The 20,573-nt window shown below is 40.7% G+C and overlaps 1 protein-coding gene across 2 annotated transcripts in view; it reads right to left on the bottom strand.

Annotated features, from left to right (window-relative positions):
• Nucleotides 1-20,573, bottom strand: part of RPS6KA2 (ribosomal protein S6 kinase A2) — a 172,413-nt gene that overhangs the window by 26,544 nt on the left and 125,296 nt on the right. For both annotated transcript variants that reach the window (XR_012651700.1, XM_075036113.1), the window contains exons 11-14: nucleotides 19,309-19,373; nucleotides 9,839-9,941; nucleotides 4,915-5,045; nucleotides 3,062-3,187 (exon numbers count right to left, since the gene is read on the bottom strand). Coding sequence is in view for 1 of the 2 variants with exons in the window: in XM_075036113.1 (XP_074892214.1) it covers nucleotides 3,062-3,187; nucleotides 4,915-5,045; nucleotides 9,839-9,941; nucleotides 19,309-19,373 (425 nt within the window). In the remaining variant the exon portion in view is untranslated. The remainder of the gene's footprint in view (nucleotides 1-3,061; nucleotides 3,188-4,914; nucleotides 5,046-9,838; nucleotides 9,942-19,308; nucleotides 19,374-20,573) is intronic.

Consider the following 20,573-nt stretch of genomic DNA (forward strand, 5'->3'; position numbering starts at 1 on the left):
GAAGAATGAACAATACACTTACTTGCATTTCATAACTTTATACTTTGTTTCACTTGGGAATGAGATGGAAAGGAAGCCTAAGAGTAAAATTTTAAAAATACCTCAGAGTATGTAAATACAGTAGAATATGATACAAGGACTTGCTAAACCAACATCTACCCGCACTGACCCAGGTAAGTGGCTACTCGTTTCAGGGTAGACTCAGTTTGCAGGAAATCTGTCTGTCTACAATGTATTCTATTGCATGGTATTGAAATGCTCTCAGAAGTGGAGATATAAGCCTGAATTCTTAAATATTGCATTTAGGAGCCTGAGGGCACATCTAAAATAGACTTAGAGTTTATTATTAGCATTTCTTTTTTACAGATGACATGGAAGAAGAGGGAATAGGTTGTAAGAAAATTCTCTTCTGCAGGTTCAGTGATTGGATTTACAAAGGCAGTTAGACATCTGCAGGTGCAGAGGTGTCTAGGGAGACTTCCAAAAGCACAGCAGTGAGTGACGTGCCTAGTCTCACTGAACTCTGAAATGAGTGAAATTCCAGATCTGTTCAAGTGCTTTTACAACACCAGCACAGAACTTCTTTGCACTGCTAGACATGTAATTATCTCTGTAAGATGGCCCCCAATTAGTCACAGATGGCCAGCAAAAGGAAAACGAATGAGATGTTTTGCATTTTAATAAATATATTCTGCTTCTGGGCTAGGAAAGGTTTTATTTTTCTGGGTGGATTTTCTGGCTGTAGCTCTGACTGAAGTTACTCTGGCTCGGTACTCTGTGGTCTCAGTGTGGCACTACACAGCAATAGTAAATAAGTCCTGGTGAGTGGCAGTCTCCACGGGGGGATTCTTTACCCAGTGACATGATGTGTGTCTTCCCACAGTGATGCCACCACGTCATTTCCTCAACTCCTTTGCTATAACCACCTTCCCCTGGGGAAACGGGATGATGCTCTCTGACGTGTCGGCAGTTCATCTTAGAGGGAGCTTTTAATGAGGTGGTGCCAGGCAAATGGGGCTGCTGCCTATCATACAAACGATCGCTGCAGATATTTTTTCCTGTGAATGTCATGTATTAGGGAGCACTGAGAAAATTATACTTACTGAAAGAAATCAAAAGAGTCTAATTACAGTGATTTTTATAGAGAGAGTTAAAGGATGCATGTCAAAAGGGACCGATCTATAATTATGATAATATCAGTTGCAACTCCTGTGCTATCTAATTACTTGAAATGGGTGGCATTGTGCAATCTTTATGAAAGTGAGATACTTTGATAACAAAATGATATAATCTTCACATGAAATAAAAATAAAATTGAAAGGAAAGTAAAATGAATATATTGGTAGGAAAAATAATCAACGAGGCAGCACTCAATGTGCTGGAAAGACAGTACAAACAGAAACCCACCAAAGTCATTACTTTAATTTAACATACATTTTGTTCATCACAGATGTAATTTAATTATACAGAACCCATACCTACTATAACATAATGCCATCTGTTGAAAAATGACCTGGACACTGGAAAAATCTAATTTTTCCATTTCAGCCTGCAGACCTGCTGGTAGGTCCATGCTCCTAATTATGGTGTAGCCTAGAAAAATCAACTGTTATTTGAACAGTGACATCAACAGATTGTCAGTTATTAGTTGTTTCCAGATTTTTGTGGCTACCATGGGAAGACACCAAATCTTTCATGGACACTCATGGATACTGCATTATCACCAGTCTTGTAATGGAAAATAAGACTGAATAAAAGGTTTAATATTATTCTATTGACTACCTGCAGCACATTTATCTCATGGACTGCAGTTTGGATCACTTTTGTAAGCTCTCATCATCTCATTTAATAGCAAAGATACCATCTCATTCATAAGCTAAGTTTACATAACTTTTCTAAAATTTTAAAATAAGAAAAGTAGAGTGGCAGTTGGCTAGAATCCCTCACTTACTGCAAGTTTGGTAAATACATTTCTCTATGTACTAATTTCAAGGAGCTACTTTTTGTCTTATGCTCATTTGAGCAATCTGTTCCCATGAGGACATACAGAATGAAAGAATCTGACTTAACTGTCTGTGTCTTTTCACATTCATTATACTAATTCCTCATTAATCTAATCTTGTCTCTTTTTGGTACAAGAACAAAAACATGAAATACTCTTCTAACATACGAGTGCTTTAATTGCTACACCTTTTTGTTAAAGACAATTGAATGTTTGGAACTCTTCCTCTGAGCCATAACCTCACAACCACTTGCCACATACATTGGTCTGTTCTGCCCTCTGTAATAGCTGCATACTGTTTATTCAACAGCATTTAATAGAGATTGCGACTTAGTCCTCTGAGCATGACCTTCCAAAGCAGTTCTACTGAAATTCTTCCCTATCGGAAAAGGTTCCCTCATACCTACATCCTAGCAGCTTCCTGGCCTCTGCAGCTGTGGTGATGCTGTTTTATGTAGTGTTGCTTTACCGAGTCGGAAGTTCACTGGCTTGTCTTTAATATCCAACTAAATTCCACTGAATTAATCTTTTAAATCTCCGCTGAAGATTGCCTTTTGCTCCTTTGTGTAGCTTGTTGGTGTTGAATGTCAAGGAGGCAAAAGGAAATCTAAGTTTTTGAAGGTGATCATGGTTTTCACTGACAAATCTGTCTAATTACAATTAAAAAAGTCAGAACTAAATAACTTGAGAAAGAAGAATAAAATGCTATTTCAACTTTGCAATCATTTTATATGTTATTTTGTTTATTTATGATGGTTCAGTGTAGGATCTGTTAAAAATCTTATCTAGCTTGCAAGGAGCATGGCTGAAATGATTAGCAGGATTTCCATGCAAGACTGTAAAGGTTTTTCCCATCCAGGAATTTTACTTGATGAGATTAAGGTGTGAGAAATAAAGTAAGGCTTATCATGAAACCTGTCATCTTCCAAAAGAGAAAAAAAACAAGCAACACCTGCCAACAAGCAATAAGCCAACAAAATACCCACTGACCGCAGTGCTGCCCGGGCTGGCAGAGCAGTCTCAACCACATTTCTGGCATCTACCAGAAGGGTTTCTTACCTTCACTGCAAACTCTGTTTCTGTAGCTTTATGAACACATCTCTTGCACACTGAATAGGAGCCAATTCCGATGTCCTCCTTGATCTCGTAACCGTCTGTAAAGTGAATGTTGTTCCCATGTAACTGCTATATGGAAAGACAAAAGAAACAAGGTAATCAGGACATGGCTATGTAAAAGCAAGGACTAGCCTCGTCTTAATAAACTCCACAGAGCTCTCTTGTCCTTAGCAGTTTTTCTAAGTCCAATTAAAAAAACCTGAAGCTCTTTACTTAAACAAGTGTCCCCCCTCCCTTTTCTACCTTTTTCCAGTCTGGAAGATGGAGTTGTCCATGTAGAAGTAGTGGCAAAATAGCTGTGATTTTCTAAACTATTTATGGAATGCAGACAATCACCTCCTATAAGAAAGTCACAGGAAACTGTGGGCCCAAATCCCCTGACAAACCCATGTACCTTGTAACATTCCTAGTTACTGAGGGGCCAGATAACTCATAAACCACTAATAGCTTCACAATTTTCAAAACAGATACCCCACGTATGCGGTGTGCCTCTAGACCACTGGATGTCTTGTCCAGGACACATTTAATTATGATTTCTGTGTGAGAGAAAAGTTACTATTTTAAGCCAACCTAATTTAAGAAAATATACTACTAGTGAAAATAGTGGGAAAATACTTTAAAATTTCTAATTTTATTTATTGAAGGGTATAGAATGAACTACGGCATCATTGATTCATATGCCCTTTGGAAAATGTCTGGGCAGGTGGACTGGTTAGATGGTGAAACCCAAATCTGAGGCCTTGCTGCAAATTCCATGCCAGGCCTCAAGAAATGACCAGCAGCTCTAAAAATCCTCTAGGATCCTTTGTCTAAAAACGTTAACGTCACTAGCAAAGTCCACACAGAATATTCTAAATTATAAGACATGCCTGTGTTAACATTCAATACATTTTTACAAAGCAAACCACAGGAATATAAATATAAAATTTCTGGGATGTAATTGCTTGGGTAACAGTTCACTTCCTGTTGCATTAAGAGAATCTTTAAGAATATGACATATTCCACTGTAAATTATTAAAATAGGGATGAAAATGATGAAAACCACAGGCAGGGGGTCTCTCTTTGAGGCATGTATACCTCTGGCTGTGGGTAGGAGAGGAACTTTTTCCTTGTGGGAAAATTTGCTGCACCTTTGAGCAGCCCAGTTCTTTCTCCTAATTCACTGTTCCTCTGCTGTATTGAGCCATTTGTAGCAATTTATTTCTGGTTTAAATGACAGTAACTGGAGAGCACGTTGTAGGGGAATGGCAGCAAAGAATGAAGTGTCTGGCAAGTGTCATTCCCCCATCAAGTCCCTCTGGGTTGTGAATACACCCAGGCTCTTGTCCAATAGCAGCAGGAACACGGTGGCCTCTCACACCCAGGAGCTTGGGTTCCGTGTCTGTGGGAACCTACAGCAGTAGTTCACTGAGCCCCTTTGCCAACACAGACTGTATCATATAATCCAAGACAAAACTGTTGAGAATGACATGCATTCACTGGAGAAACAACACTTCGTTACCTGTCCTGCATGCACAACTGGAATAGTGTTTCAGGTATTCAGAAGTACTTTTCATTTCAGTTGTTGTAAGGTGCAATTCCTATTTCCTTTGTAAAGGCTGTGGAGAATGTGAACTTAAAGGTAAAAGCCTTTGGGAAAAAATTCTCATTTTCCACCTCCTACAAGCTGCATGTAAACACCTCCTACCTACGCCGGGTAGCTGTGAAATACCAGTGAGAATGCTGAGGCAGTTTAAATACACTATGCACATATGTATCTGCCCACCAGATGTGAAGTGTAACATCAGCATCAGTACCTGCACAATTGGATGGACGGTGATTTTGTGCACCTCTTGCTGTGCTGGCTCCTGCACCAAGTTAGAAGCAACGAAGCTGAACCCTCTGAAAAGATGATGAGCATTGGCACTTGGAGGAACACCAGGGGAATCTGTAGGAGAAGGAAGAAAGTAGCCTCATGAGCTGCACAAAAGATCAGAAAGTAATAGCATGGCACCTGCAACAGACAAAGTCACCCCTGCCACTCAACAGCAGATCCTGCTACACTGGCAGACACACGTGAATATAATCCACCTCCATATCAAGACTGTGGTGTGCCTTCTCCATCCCTTTCCTCTGGATCTGAACAGTACAGGGGTATTGTTTGCAAGGATCTCTCCTCTTGGATACAGAGGTTTTTTTCACAGTGCTTGCTCGTTCTGTGCCAGGAGTCCACCCAGAGAGAGAAGGTGCAGGATGGTGAGGCTAGGAGAAAGATGGATGGCTCAGGGCAGGGCACCCCTTTGGCTTAGCAGAGGTTCTCCAAGGAGTGGGAAAAAGTTGCCAGATGCTGTATCTGTCCTTCGCAGCACACCTTGACTACAGAAATTACAAAGCCTAAAGTGCTTTCTGGGTAATGTGGTATGTTGTGAGGGTCAGGAGAATGTAGAGAAGACAGGACCTGAAGCAGGTGTAAAAGCACGATGCTCCAGTAGTGGTGGTTTGCAGCCTCATAAGGATCTTTCTGCAGTAGCTTTAGGACCTGGGACCTATTCCAGGGAAGATGCTGGCTGACTCGTCCTCAGGTGAACAAAATAGCTAGGAGTGTTTTAACTACCCTTCATGGATATTTTCTGCCCACTCCTTCCCCTGACATGGCAAACCCAGGGGAGGAACAGCTGGAGATAAAAAAGCCCTGAATTAGTCTACCTTTGGAATGAAATGACTAGAGAGCAGTTTCTGGTACCTACGCCACTGCTCAGTGAGAGAAACAGCCTGCCAAACCGAGAAGTGTTGCAGTTCACTTAAAATTCTGAAAAGCTTTAAAGACATCTTTTGCCCCAGTTATGTTTTGTCCCAGGTATTTTCATAAGCAAGTGAGAGTTGCACTGCAAACCTTTCCTGGGTAGCTGGGTAGCTGGTTGAGTATTATAGAACCTGTAGTACCCAAATTTGCTCACCTTTTATTTGTTCTTTTTTCTGTCCCCTCCCCCCTTCACATTTCTTGCAGTGCAACATGTGATTTACCATGGCAAGGTTACAAAGCTAAACCTGCTTTAGAAAGCCATCTCCTTGTATGAGTGTGTAAGTACCCAGTTTCACTAGGGTAAAGAAAATACATCCCCACTGGACCTTATATCTGACTCACCTACCTACACCATCAGCACCACCCATTAGTGTGAAGGGCAACGGTGTGGAAGACTGAGTACTGCTTGAGGTCCTGAAAATACGTGAGAATGTATTTCCTTGTGGGGACATTCCCTGTATAAATCTATGGTCAACTCAAGAGAGGATCTGAAGCCAGAATGTGGTAAAAACAAATTACCTGCTCAGGTATAAACAAAACTGAGACTGCAGCTAATTATCTATCTCATTACAAAGCTGCCTCAGCTTTGACAGGAATCAGAAATAAGCACAGCAAGTCAGACCTCACTGCAAAGTTGGTGGAGAAGCTTGTCTTTTGGTAAAATGACATGGGCTATTTGTTTATCTCAGTGTATTGATGGGCACTCTTCTTGCAAATACATGGATGAATGACAGCAGACCTCTTGCATCACTGGGTACTTCTTACAATGGCACATATACAACAGTGATTTTCCAAGAGGTATTAATTAAGAGAAAACAATGTTTGTTTTAAAAGAAGGAATGACAGTAATTCAAATCTGAACACTCCTGAACTTCAGAAAAGCTGTGATCCGGCTCTAAAATGTAAGTGCTAGGTCATCTCTCTTTAAAAATAACTGTTTCTTCATAATTCACTGCCAATCTCTTTATCGAACACTGTGGAAGATCTACTGATTATTTGGTGTTCAATATTAAATATTCATCACCACCAACTGATACGCACATCATACTAATTAAATGTTAAAACACCTCTGTTAAGTGCAAAATTATGTTTAAATTGTGTTAATTAACTGATAGCTATGAAACCTAAATCATTTTCCTAGTCTTGATAAATCCAGAATAATTTCATGTCTGAATTAGACTCACTTGCAAACACCAATCTTATATAATGGTATCTTTCTCCCTGTGAGAGTTATAATGATTTATCCCACTAGAGCATCTAACTTACAGGATTTTTCAAAGGTTTCATAAATCTTAAGTAATTTACTTCAGTATGCTTCACTGGGGTTAGCAAATGTTATTATCTTAGTTGCAGAGGAGGAAATTTAGATACTCCAGGTGCAATTTTACATATTTTTTCTCAGCAGTAAAGCCAGCCCAAGACATCCCTGCTGGTTACAGCATGCTGCCCCATCACTTAGAACAGTAAAAACATTTATGGACTGAAATCTAAGTTGGATCATCAGAATGATTTTGGTTTGATGTTTGTTTAAATCACCATTTATAACCTGGATTGCTTCAGTCTCCTGCTCCCTGTGAGGAGCTGAGTCAGCACAAATGAGATGGGGGCTTAGGAAACAAGTAGCCAGAAAAAGCAACTCCACCTCATGGGAATCTCTGAGAAAAAGTCATATATGAAACTATACCCATAGAGGTGAATCACTGATGTCAGAAACCACATCTTCGGTGCACTCAGAGCTGAGGTTAGGAATCCACAGAAAGCTGTTTCAACCTCCAGGCTAAAGAAACTTTCTGAGATACAGCAAATTACTGGACTGAAAAGTTACTGGATTCAAAACTTTGATATAAACCTGCTTCCAGGCAGGAGAACTCACTCATAGACAGAGTGCAAAATGACTGTATGTATCTGTGCCCCCTCCTTGGTAATATCTTTCTGACAACTTCATTTAAACACAATGACTGCATTATCACCATGAAACAGGAATTATTACAGTGCTTTCTGTCTAGGTACGTTCTCACTAACAGGGTAAGTTTGTATGGTGCCTATGTCATGACGGAAAAAAAAACAAAATAAAAAGGGTTCTTGTTTCATTCCACCGGCCATATGAGCCATTATTAAACACTCTTGTGATGCTCTTCCCTTCTGGTTGACCCAACCAGTCAACAGTCAGGGGCTGCAAAATATGTTGCCAGTCTACCAGACCTTTTCTATCACTCTGGAAGCATAAAGGGATTCACGCTTCCAATCACACCCATTTTGAAATTACAGGATTTGCTTCTCAGGCCACTTTCTATAATAGCACAAAGCAGAATTGAGGCAGGCCATCTCCCCACCCCAGCCACCACCCCAAGACAAACCTTCCAAGTCAGTGTCTGGCATGAGGTATCAAATTGAATTAGGCAACAGGAGTAGCGTGTAGAATGTAAAATTTTACCCTGGGCATCAGCACATGCATGAAGTACAAGGGTCTTCATGCCAGTACAACCAGTGAAGTGTGAACTTCCAAAGAAACCCAAACTCTCAGTGCTTCTCTGAGACTTTCCCGGGCAGCACCAGCCTGCATTGCTCTCAAGATCAGACTAACTCGCAGTCTCCAATATTTCAAAGAAATTAGTTCCTCTGAAATCTGAATTAAAGCTAACATCAAAGGTGTGAAATGTCTGGTATCCAAAGATCATTTGTTTCCATGCAGCGGGATAGGAGTATCAGAACACGACTAACATATACTGGAGGCAGGTGGATGTTCCAGTTGGAGCTGAATAACCAGAGTGTAATATTTTTATAGCTTGTGAAAGTCAACACATGCTTGCCAAAAAACCTAGGAACCAAGATTGATAAAAGATTTTGACTAGATACCACTATTTCATAACCCATGAAAGGAGGTTTGAGCCAGGCTTTGAATAGAGCTTTGGGCTAGTTTTAAGAAAAAGGCTGATGGTCATGATAAGCCTGAATGAAAACTACAGGAAATCTCAGCTCTGATTTGTGTGCTATAATGCAGGGTTTTCATAACGAAAGCTCAGATCTTTGACTCTCACGGCAACAGTTCTGGGGCAATTTGAGGGTTGACACTTGAGACCTTATACTTGGTTATTACAGCAGTATTATGTGGTATTTACAGCGCTTACCATCTTCAAAGTCTTTTACAAGTGACAGCTAATTAAATTTTTACATTTTAGAACATATAAATAGGTACTTCTTTACACAGGAATATCACAGGCAGGAATGTAATGTAGCTTATCCCTGTCTAGCAAGAGGTAACATTATAACTGGGATTACCACTCTGAGGTTACTGATATTTTTGCTTTCAACTAGAAGAGTGGAAGGATGGTGTTTTGTGCAACAATCATCTTCATATATATAGTGCACAAAAGGTGATATTCCTGTTAGGAAATAGAAATTATAGAAACAACATTCTCACTGCAAGGATTTTCCAAATACTGTGGGCCAAAGTTCCTGTTGGCATAACTCCACTGGTCTGAGAACTTGATGATTCTTCATTACTCTTAACCATGTATTAACTTCCAATAGTCCTTAGTCTATGGGATTTCATAATTAAAGAAAACATCTATGGAATATATAATTGTATACTAACTTGCAGAAATGCAAAGTTCTTTGAATCCGAGGTAATTTAAAATAGTTAAATTCAGCTAATGTAAGCAATGATAAGAATAATAAAATAGCAAATTAATAGTTGATTTTCCTATTAAAAATGTGAAATCTGTCCTTCCTGAGGACAAATTAATGTGAAGTCAGTGAAATGCTTATAAGCTGCTTTCCTTGGAAATCCAAACCAGCGTTTTCTTCCTGCTGGATATTGCAAAACCCAGTAACCCCACAGGTGATCAGACTTTTAGACCCCTGTTGGAATGGGGAGGGGAAGGAAGAATGAATTTACTCACTGAAAAGATGCATTACCCATGTGCCACCTTACTGACCCGTGGGCGTCCGAGATGTGAACTCTGGATCAAAATGAAAGGTGTCTTCTGGCCGTCCCACTGCGGGCTTGAAAGGTGGCTTGATTTCTTTCCTGTATAGTTTCTACAAGGAGAAGAACAGATCACAATCAACAATAATCTGTACATCTTCAGCACCTGCAGACAGGCTCCCCGCTTTGTTTAGGGTGTCTTCTCTCAGCTCTGTCCCATCCTTGCAGGACTGACAAAAAAGGACGATGTATTCGAAGTTCTGGCTCCTGCTTGACTGGTCGGCTTAAAATCTGTGCCCTGGATGGTCCCCACACTTTTTAGTTACTGGAATCCAGCACATAAATGCAGATCTTTCTGGTAAAAATCTACCCCGTAGACTGGCACAATATTCCAGCTGAGGCATCTGGAAATTCACTGATCTTAAGGGCAGGACCAGACCGTGCAATGGTAACACCAGGAAACTGTGCACGGGTGAGTTCAGCAGCGCAGCGATGGCAATGAGCACAACGAACTGCTAGGAAGCGGTGCCTGGTTTAGCTTTTATTTGTCAAGAACTAGCAATATGTTTGATACTCTGCCAGACTGAGCAGAGCAACAGGCCTGGCCGCCTGGTCCTCACAACCTACACAAGAGACTTGTTCTTTTGGCATATCTGGTAGAAGGGAAGGGGCTCACAGCTGGGGATTAGATGAAATTCCCAGCAAAAGATGTTAGGAAGGAAGCACCATGGATGGGTGGGGAATCGTGTTGAAGGGCTAAGCGTGGCTTGAGCAGAGGAGCAAAACCAAGGAAAAACATAAGGAAGAGAGGAAGGTAGGTAACAGGCAAACACTGCTAGGTGTGTGAGTTTGTGCTGGCGAGTGAGGGGGCATGTAAGGGATCACAGAAGTAACAGTCCCCATAAATGCATGCCAATACACTGCCTTTATTACCAGGGACTTCGTGGCCTCTTTACTCATGCTTTGTGACCTTTAAGAAATTGGTTCACTGTGCTCCTTTGCAAGCATTCACACACACACGCACACCCCCCCGGGAGATGAACAAACTGAGGTGCCGCATGCCTGGATCTGATCCAAAGCCTACAGAGGTTAATGGAAAAAGTCCTATTGATTTCAGCGATCTTTGCATCATCTCTGCTTGAAATGGCCCAAACCGAACATTATGCTGATGGCTGCATGGGGAACAGAGCTCCAGTTTGACTCCCGCCCCGTATTTCAGTCCCTAGACTGCATTCCCTTTCTAGCAATGCTTTTGTTCTCAGGTTTCAAAGGGCTGAATTAGTTGCCACAGACAGCGCCCAATAATTAACGTGTCTGAGCATAAAGTTTCATCCAAACTTTCAAGTCATGGTAAGAGCTGGAGAGTTCAATTTTATGACTCTTTGTAATATGTACGTTCAGGTTAGCTCTTAAAACAGCTTCATAACGAGCTGATTTTTCAAAATATTTAATGGAGATTAATACATGCTTGTCCAGCTCTTTGCATGCAGGAAGATTCTTTTTAACTGTGGGTTTTGTGGTGAATTAGCTTCTGCAATATAAAGCATGTGGTCAAACCTAAGATGTATACACATCAACATAATTTAAACTTGATTTTGCATAGATAAATAAAGGTTCTTGACATTCTGCAACACAGTATTAGCATTAGCATAAAGCATATGTTTGTGGTTGAATTATGATTCCTTGGAAAAGTGGAACAGTGAGGCTGGAAATGACTCTGCAATAATTAATGGCCATTTCACCATAAAAAGTTCCTGCTTGCGTAAAACTGCTCCATATCTTCTGAGAGAAAAAGAGATGAATAATTGCTGTGACCCACAATGGAAAGCCAGTCTTCCAAATAATTAAAAGCCAATTGTAATCTTAAGCAGGAAGTGTCACTCATCAGCTGAAAAGTATCAACATAGTAATTAACATATATCTTTTTCTGTCTGCACAGAACTTTAAAAGGGAACTCAGCACCTACTGAAGGTTTTTCTGTTACTAGGATTTCATTTTGAGAAAGCTATTTGCTTCCAGCTTCCCTTTATTTGTCTTAATTCACAACTGCCATCATTCTACTGCAGAAAGCAATACGGTCACATGCACATGCTTTCTCCTTGAATTAACTGCACCCTCATCCTGTGAGGTCCAAAAACTGGAAAATGTTTGAGAGTCATACATCATTCGGGAAGTGCACTCTCTTTTGATTATCGTAACCATATTCTTTCTGGCCTCTTAATTGCTCCCCCCCCCGCCTGTTGTTTCTTAAGTGCTGTTGGAGCTACATTTGTATTTTGAATCCCTATCCCACATCTTCCACTACTAGGGAGGGATTGAAGATTCATCATGAGTCACACGCCACCTAAAGATGTGTAATCACAAATTCGCTTGCTGGGAGGGGATGGAAACAAAGAAGTTGCTTTTGCAAGTGAAAAGCACATCCTCTGAGCGCAACGCGATGACTCCCTTTTCAATTTCCTTTTCCACTTGTGATAAAAATTATTTCTGGTGTTTCTGACTAGACAGCTAGGAACAGCAAAAGGTAAACTGCCTAAAATATTCTCCCCCCCCCCCCCCAAACTCCTGAATTGGGTAACTAAATTAAATCTTTGAGGAAAAAGAACAAGCAGAGCAGTGTCATCTATGGGCTTTCCCATCCCACACTGGCTCCAGTTGTCTGAGTGAGCCACTACAACTAAAGCCAATTCGCTGAAGCACACTAAACCACAGGGCAGCCCAACACAGTTAAACATGAAGGCTTGCTACAGGCAGGACACTTTGTCCTTTAAAAACCCGCATCCTGTAGACTGCAAAACACAACGTGACCCAAGATGATCTAAGAAAACAGTGAGAACCACAGCTGCTGTTTTCTACACACACAGGGAACAAATCTCTTGGAGGATTTGAGAGCCTTCTGGATTTTCCAAGAATATTTCTAATTTTAGGTGAAATTTATTAATTTATTATCTCTTACCATGGTCCCAAATTATTTGGGGCTGATGGATCACCTTGATCTCTTCCAACAGAAACCAACCAGAGCGGCAAATGACATAGCAAGTTAAGCTTCAAATCTTGCCTTTGACCATTTCTATTAGGCTGTCACATAAATCCTGGTAAAGTTTAAACAGTTAGCTACATCATCCCAAGTCATGGTAATCCTGGCTCTGTATGCAGAAGACACTGGGAGTTCTATTTTAATGGGAGCAGGGTTCCAGCTGTCCCAGTTTAAATCCCAGTTTTTATATCCATTTGGGGGGACTTTATTAGGCATTCAAAAGAGACTTTGGATATGTTAGTGCTAACTGGAGCATTTAAATATCAGGTTGGGTACTTAAGATCATTATATGTGTGTTATTTTGCACAGGTATGAGAAGCTGAAGATTTTTTTTCTTCCACATTGCTTCCACATCCATAAAGGAGGAATGCATTCCTTAGCCCTTAATGTTTTATTGAGAATGTAATTTCTGTCTCTTTCCCAGTAAAGAATTACTCCCTACATCCCACCCCCATTTTATTGAACTGGCCACAGCATCGACTTATCAAAGAAAAATGTGACTGAGATGTATCAGGAATCACACTGCATCACGCATGGCTGGCGTATCCAGTGGCTGTGCAGAGGGAGTGTGTAATCCACAGAATGAGGGGGATGAACTCCAAGGTGTGAAAGTACTGATTTAGATATCCACACCTGGATACATATCCATGCTTCTGTCTACTTATCGACCCCTCACATCCTCCTGAGACTTTGATAATCAGCACCTTCAGATTAGTAAGTACCTACAAATTAACTAGAACACAGTTCTATAGCAGTTTGAGAACCTATGAGCTTCTATCAACTTCCTTTCTGATTTGGGACAAAACCCTTTTTTTGAAATAACTAATTTTCCCCCAGGCCTCAATGACATTTTCTTAATATATGTTGCCAGACCCCTAAAATGAGCTTCATCTGAACACCTCCTCAGCTGGGACTTCAGTAATATAGCAGGGAGACTAGTAACAAAATGCTGTGACATGTGTCTGTCTCTTGTTATTTATAAGCAGTTAATTTTTCATCATCTTTAAAAAAATGCACTCCTAAAAAATCCCAGAGATGTAAATGCCCTGTACATTTGCCTGAAAAATATCAAGGAAAAGAAAACAGTTTAATTTAATTAAAAACTATTTAGTCATTTCCTCCACCGAGTTTCTTCGATGAAGAACTGAATTTTCCTTAGACACCTTCTAGAAATAGAAAGATCTTACCCTCCGCAGTGACGCACTTGTAGCATGAGAATAAACTCCCTTGATACATATACCTGTCATGGAAAATCCAATAAGCAGACAAAAGGATGAACTACCTTCTAAAATGCTTGTCCTTTCCTAGATTAATGACTCAATGTTATTGCCTACAAATGATAGAAAAGCTAGCAGAATTCAGACCTTGGGATCAATTTTCACTGTTGGTAAAATCTGCAATTAAATAATTCACATTTTCAGTTTAGTCTGATCTCTGATTAATATTGAAGGAAACAGAACTTGAGTCCACTTACTTCTCACTCCTTCCCTCAGCTGTATTTGACAGTTCATTTTCTAGCATGTCATTTGCTCTAGTTCCAATTTAGCCTGTCATCTAAACAAAAACTACTGTTTATACACCACCTTGACTGCAGTCTGCAAAAGGGGATTTCATTTTTCATTTTCAATGAAAAGCCAGAAATTCTTTATGCATGACCTGGAAAGAAGAAATAGTAATAAAAAAAAATCAGGAACCAGACTGCTTTCTCAGAGCCAATGGCTGAAATTATCTGAGGTCAACTCGTTTTGGGTCTGCTTGTCTTAGGGAGAAAAGGGGGTGCAAGGGTAGTAAGCAGGTAAAACTCAGGAGCTGGACATCTAATCTCCTTCCTGTGAATCCCAGCCTTGATCATGAAAGACAGCCCACTGATTCAACAAAGGATCCATCAAATTTGTGTCACAGTGCCTACTAAATGCCTTAGAGCAGGAAGACTGATGTTTGTAGAATCCTTCATCTATTTTTCACACTGGGAAGTAGGAATTTAGCGTTTTGTTACTGGGTGACAATAGCTGTAAAAACGAGACCCTTACAAAGATTAGCTCATGCCACAATTTCAGTTTGGGCATAAAAACTCTGTCAGATTGTCCACAGTTCATTTAGTGCCATTTATACACCAGAAGTTAAACCTAGGCTGGCTGGAGATTTGTGCTGAGGAATGGCACCCTGGAACATGGGAATGGCATCTGGAGGAGGACGGTCGTTCTCTGGCCACACTCCTGTTTTCCAGGCTTGCACCTATTGCCTCTGCATCCAGCGGTCATACGCCATCAGCTCTGCTGGGCTTGGCAGCAGCATCCGCAGCATCGTAACAGGGGGCTTTCTTACACTGCGTGTGCTGCTTCCACTGTGTTTGCTGCCTTCATCCGAACCAGACACTATGTCTGGCTGCATCGGTTTGAAGACAGTGAAAGATGGGAAACAAGTGGGAAATGACTGCTCAAACAGATAAACACCTCGGTGACAGAGACAATCACCAAGCCCCAATCCAAAACCTGAGGGAACAGCTCTGACAGTGCCCTGAAAGGAAGGTCCGATTTATACATTTCTGCCTGTGATTCTGTCGTGGTTTAACCTCAGCCAGCAACTGAGCACCACGCAGCCACTCGCTCACTTCCCCCTCCTGCCCCCCCCTGCTGTGGGATGGGGAGGAGAATCAGAAAAAAAAGTAAAACTCATAGGTTGAGATAAGAACAGTTAAATAATTGAAATAAAAGAAAAGAAGATATAACAACAACAATAATAGTAATAATAATAATGAAAAGGGAGAAAACAAAAAGAGAGAAATAAAACCCAAGAAAGACAAGTGATGCACAATGCAATTGCTCACCACCCACTGACCGATGCCCAAGCAGCGATCTGTGCCTCCTGACCAACTCCCCACAGTTTATATAGTAAGTATGATGTCCTATGGCATGGAATAATCCCTTTGGCTAGTTCGGGTCAGCTGTCCTGACCATGCTCCCTCCCAGGTTGTTGCATACCTGTTTGCTGGCAGAGCATGGGAAACTGAAAAATCTTTAACTTAGGATAAGCGCTACTTAGCAACAACTAAAACATCAGTGTGTTATCAACATTATTCTCACACTAAATCCAAAACACACCATACCAGCTACTAGGAAGAAAATTAACTCTATCCCAGCTGAAATCAGGGCAGATTCTAATGAATTCATCACTGTGATATCCAGACTTCACACACAACTTGGAAGGAAGCAGCTAGCTCACTGCTGTTTTGAATCTCTTTTTAAAATTAGATGAAGCAACTTGGTGGTTTGTTCACGGTTATCACGTCACCCTTGTAGGAAAAGTATTGCTTGAAAAAAGACTTGTTTCACACTGGGTTTCTCGAAGACAGTAGCCCATTCTGAGCCGTCATGATAAGGGGCTCTTGATGAAGGATCATTTTATTAGAATTGCTGAAAGTTTCTATGCTGTCAGTCGCAGCAGTCCTGTCTATCATAGCTGTCAAGGTAGTATAGAAGCTCTCCAAAAGAACTTGCCTCTTGCTCTCTGAGGTCTTTATATTATATTACCAAGGTATAAAATAAATCAACATTCATGTCCTGCCTCAAAAATGTTGTTTGCTGACTGCCTGCAAATTGCTGTGAGGGATTCTGTATACGTGATGGGAGAACAAAATACGGGCATCAGGGACTCTTTTCCTGCAACTGTACAGAGATCAGCACTAAATATCTGTGTGCCTGATTGTTTCTGTTCTCTGACCCTGCTCTGTTTCTGTCCGTGGAGAACACGTTAACAGTTAGTTGGGTGATCATTGTGAGGCAAAGTCCTGGCTTCAGCTCAGGGCCCAGCTGGCTCACACCCCTCTGAAATGCATACAGTACTGCTGCTGTAACTAGATAAGCCTCCCAAGATCTCCATGAGTGATAGCAAAATTAGGATTAAATGAGCAAATATATTACAAAGATGATAGCTGATCTATGTAATAATGACCATCTGTCTCCAAGAGAGTGCAATAAGCACTAATTATCTTGGATTAAAATGGGTATTTACAGCTATGTTTTACAGCAAAGTTAGAGGGCTAGATAAGACATCAAAGGGCAATTAAATCCACCTTCCTCTCTAGCTCCAAGTCATGGTCAAGCATACCTAGCCTCTTCACGGTAGATATTTCTCTAACCTGTCCATAAGAACTTTTTCAAATGATGGAGGACTGTACAATTTCCTCAAGACAGGCATGAAATTGTTCCTTAAAGAACTGAGCTTGAAACAATCGCCAATCATCATGAGAGAAGGTGGTCTTGAGGACTCTCACAGACCAGAACTGACTTTGCTGAAAACCTTTCTAAGATGCAGAGCCTCATTTCTCTGTGATGAGTTACTGAGCTTCTCCACTAGCGAACACAGAGGGAGAAACCCTCTCACTGCTCCAGTGCTCCTTATTACATTAAGATGTATGCACCTGACCTGTATTTTGATTGCAAAGCTGAGGACTGTGGAGATACCAGAGGAATACAGAAAATTAATAATAATAATAATAATAATAATAATGAACCAAACTCTTCAGGATTCTCTATTTTTAATTTTCACTTAATGTTTTCATAAATGTAAAGTCTTCATACAGAATCTCATTATTAGTAAAAAGCAGCAGAAGAAAGAGAATCTAGACTCTACAACAGATGTAATGGGACTAAAAGTCAGGTGGACCAGAAAGGAAAATCTCAAACTCCACTTTCATTGATCACCTCGTAACAATGCTTATGAATCGTGCCAACTCTTCAACATGCAGTTCAAATCAGATTCAGGAGTTTTTCTAAAATAAATGGTTTTGTAGGCCTTTCAAAGGCCACCTGGGCACCACAAAATGTCCTTTCATAGAGGAATTAGCTTTACTGTAAAGCCCTGGGCAGCAGTTTGAGAATGGCTCTGTCACATACATTCATGCTGGTTTACCAGAATTTATAGTGAGAACTGTATCAATGTGACCTGTAACACTAGCATTCATGAGTGAATTCAGATCAAATATTAAAGAGACATAATAATACCATAACACAGGTCAGATAAAATTAAACTAGAAAATTCTAGAGGATGTGGCAAACCGGAGCTCTGATGCACTGGCAGATGTCCAGATCAAAAATGAAAAATGTTTGCCTCCAGGTTTGTCTAAAAATAAGTCGATTTGAACAAATATGACGCTGAAAATGTGGGAAGGCTTCACCTGTTCCAAGTCTAAATCAAATACTTAGCTAATCTCTGCCTCCAGCTTTATGAGCTGTAGCTGATAGCAATAAAATAAATCCTTGTTTACCATTCTGTTAATCATGTCTGACATGTCTTATTTGAACCATATTACATTTGATCAAATGTTTGCTGTTCCAATTTTGAGTGCTGATGTTAAATTAATGACTCACCTCAATAAAACATCAACCACTTGTAAGAGGAGCTGCTGTTTCCTGTTCTGGCTGGTTGACTCAGTGATGTAAAATCACTCTTCTGAAAATCCATCTATGTCGGGCTTTTCTGTAGCCCCTATCACAATACAGTGGAAGGGCCAGATCCCATCCTATGGTCACTTAGGCCAAAAGTGACAAGAAGGGGTTAACAGAGCTATCGTGTTGGAAGATATATGATTCCCCCAGCATAAAGTAGCACAACCTGCTGTACAGCTTGCTGTGCCACTTCTACGGATACCCAGACAGTCCCAGCAGCACCAGGCTGTGTTTGGGAAAAGGGTGCGCCTGTAGGGCTGGGAGCTCTTTGGAGCTACTGTCGGCAGACGTGAATAATTCCAAGAGAGAATAGGATTCCTGGAGGTCCCTGACATCAGAAAGAATAAAACTAGCATTTAGTCCAGCTTGCCCAACCCAGTCAGAAGGGACACGTATTTCAACATGGCACATAAAAGCAGCAAGGTGGAGGGACCTAGAGCATCACACCGCTTCCCTCTGGAGTATCCCTTTCAAGCCCAAGTCCTTTGGCTCTGTTTTCTTTTGCAATTGAAATATTATGGGAATTCTGTCATTTAAAGCTGCTCATTTTCACTCCAGTCCAGCTCCCACAATCAATGCATCATGTTTATTAGAGCTGAATGTGGAAATTATTCTGCAGAACACTGCAAATAGCCCCACATAGTACCGTGATAAGCCAGACCATCAGACAAAACAGAGACAAGCAGTTAGAAAAAACTGGCAATGCTGAAAGCAGCTTTCTACTTCTTTCATTTTGGGTATGTGAACAAATGTATATATATAATCATAGAATCATTTAGGTTCGAAAAGACCTTTAAGGTCATCGAGTCCAACCGTAAACCTAACACTGCCAAATATGTATGCAAGAGACATAGGCACCCACTTAAAAGGCTCTAGCTCCTGAGTTCCCTATGTTAGAGTTCCCTTCATCTTCTTTCTAAGCATGGCAGTTTGCCTTCAAAAATTTAGCTAAGAAAAATAATTGAAAAAGAACAAATAAAATGCTGCTCCACTTACGTTCCAGTCTACAGTAACAAAGAAAGGGTGACGTTTAATTTCTTCCACTCCATCGAATCCAGCACCTGACAAGAGAATGAAAGAATCAAAATTAAGTCATGCTTAGAACAGTGCTGCATGACATCTCTTCTCCAGCATTCCTCCCTGTCCCTTCTTTTCTTCTGACAAAGTCTGAGTCACCATCTAAACATTTCTTCTAGTCAAGAATCCCTGAACAGTGCAACTGCCATAACAGCACAAACTACCACAAATACAGACAAGGGCACTTCATTAATTAAAATCTGATGGTGGCGGGTTTTTTACTTTTCTCTAATTGAGGCTGGTGCTGAGGCTGAATAGCTGCTCACTTCAGGCTTCAGATGAGACGCAGGATTTCAGCTGCAGCAGAGTGCACGCACCAGCGAGGCCAGGAGAAGCCCCAAGATGTCCTGATACTACGGCAAGGCTACTGCTGCTCCCCGCCACCCATGGCAGCTCTTCTATCTGCACCGACTTTCAAATCTTGTCTAATTACCCATTTTCCATGGGCAGAGAAAGCTGCACTTCAGGTAAGTTCAGACTCAAAATACCTAAAGGCTCCAAATAATGTGAGCCAGGATTTTAGGTTCCCCCTTTTCAAATACTGTCTTCAAATTTGCCTCAGTACCAAAATCGTGACTCTCAGTGGTATGTTTCCTTCACTGTTAAATTTCTGTTACATTACTATAGGAAAATTAGAGAAACTCTTCTGAGATCTGGTAATGAATCTAATTACTTTTGCCTTATGTCTTCACTGAAGATTGCCTTTTTATTCCTTTAGCTCAATTTATTTGCTTCACTGCCATCGCAAAAACCAACAGGTGCTCAGTAATAATTAAATAACTGTCAGAGATGATTTAGCATGCCATTTTGGGGGCTGATTTGACTTTGTTAATAGCACCTTTCATTTTCCAGTAGGAAAAATAACATTTGGAAGCAAAGGCTTTGCAATGCAATTTTAGAATCAGTTCCTGAAAGGTATCCAGTGCTTCTTTACAAGGTTGCTGAGCTTCCTTGATTCCCAAAAGGACTTGGGATTCATAAGCACCTTGCAAAAGGCACTCAGCACCTCAGAGGACTCAGCTTTTTATATGTAGCATTACAAGTAGCTTTAGAAAGGTCCTGTCAACTCACGCTTTTGTAAAATGTGACATCTGCTCTCTTTGTGTACAAAACATTACCGATGTTTGCCAAAATGCATTGACCAGGAACGGCTTCCTACAGACTGATTAACATTCACTGATGAA

This window comes from Buteo buteo, chromosome 9 (assembly GCF_964188355.1).
Source record: "Buteo buteo chromosome 9, bButBut1.hap1.1, whole genome shotgun sequence".
NCBI classification, from domain to species: Eukaryota; Metazoa; Chordata; class Aves; order Accipitriformes; family Accipitridae; genus Buteo; species Buteo buteo.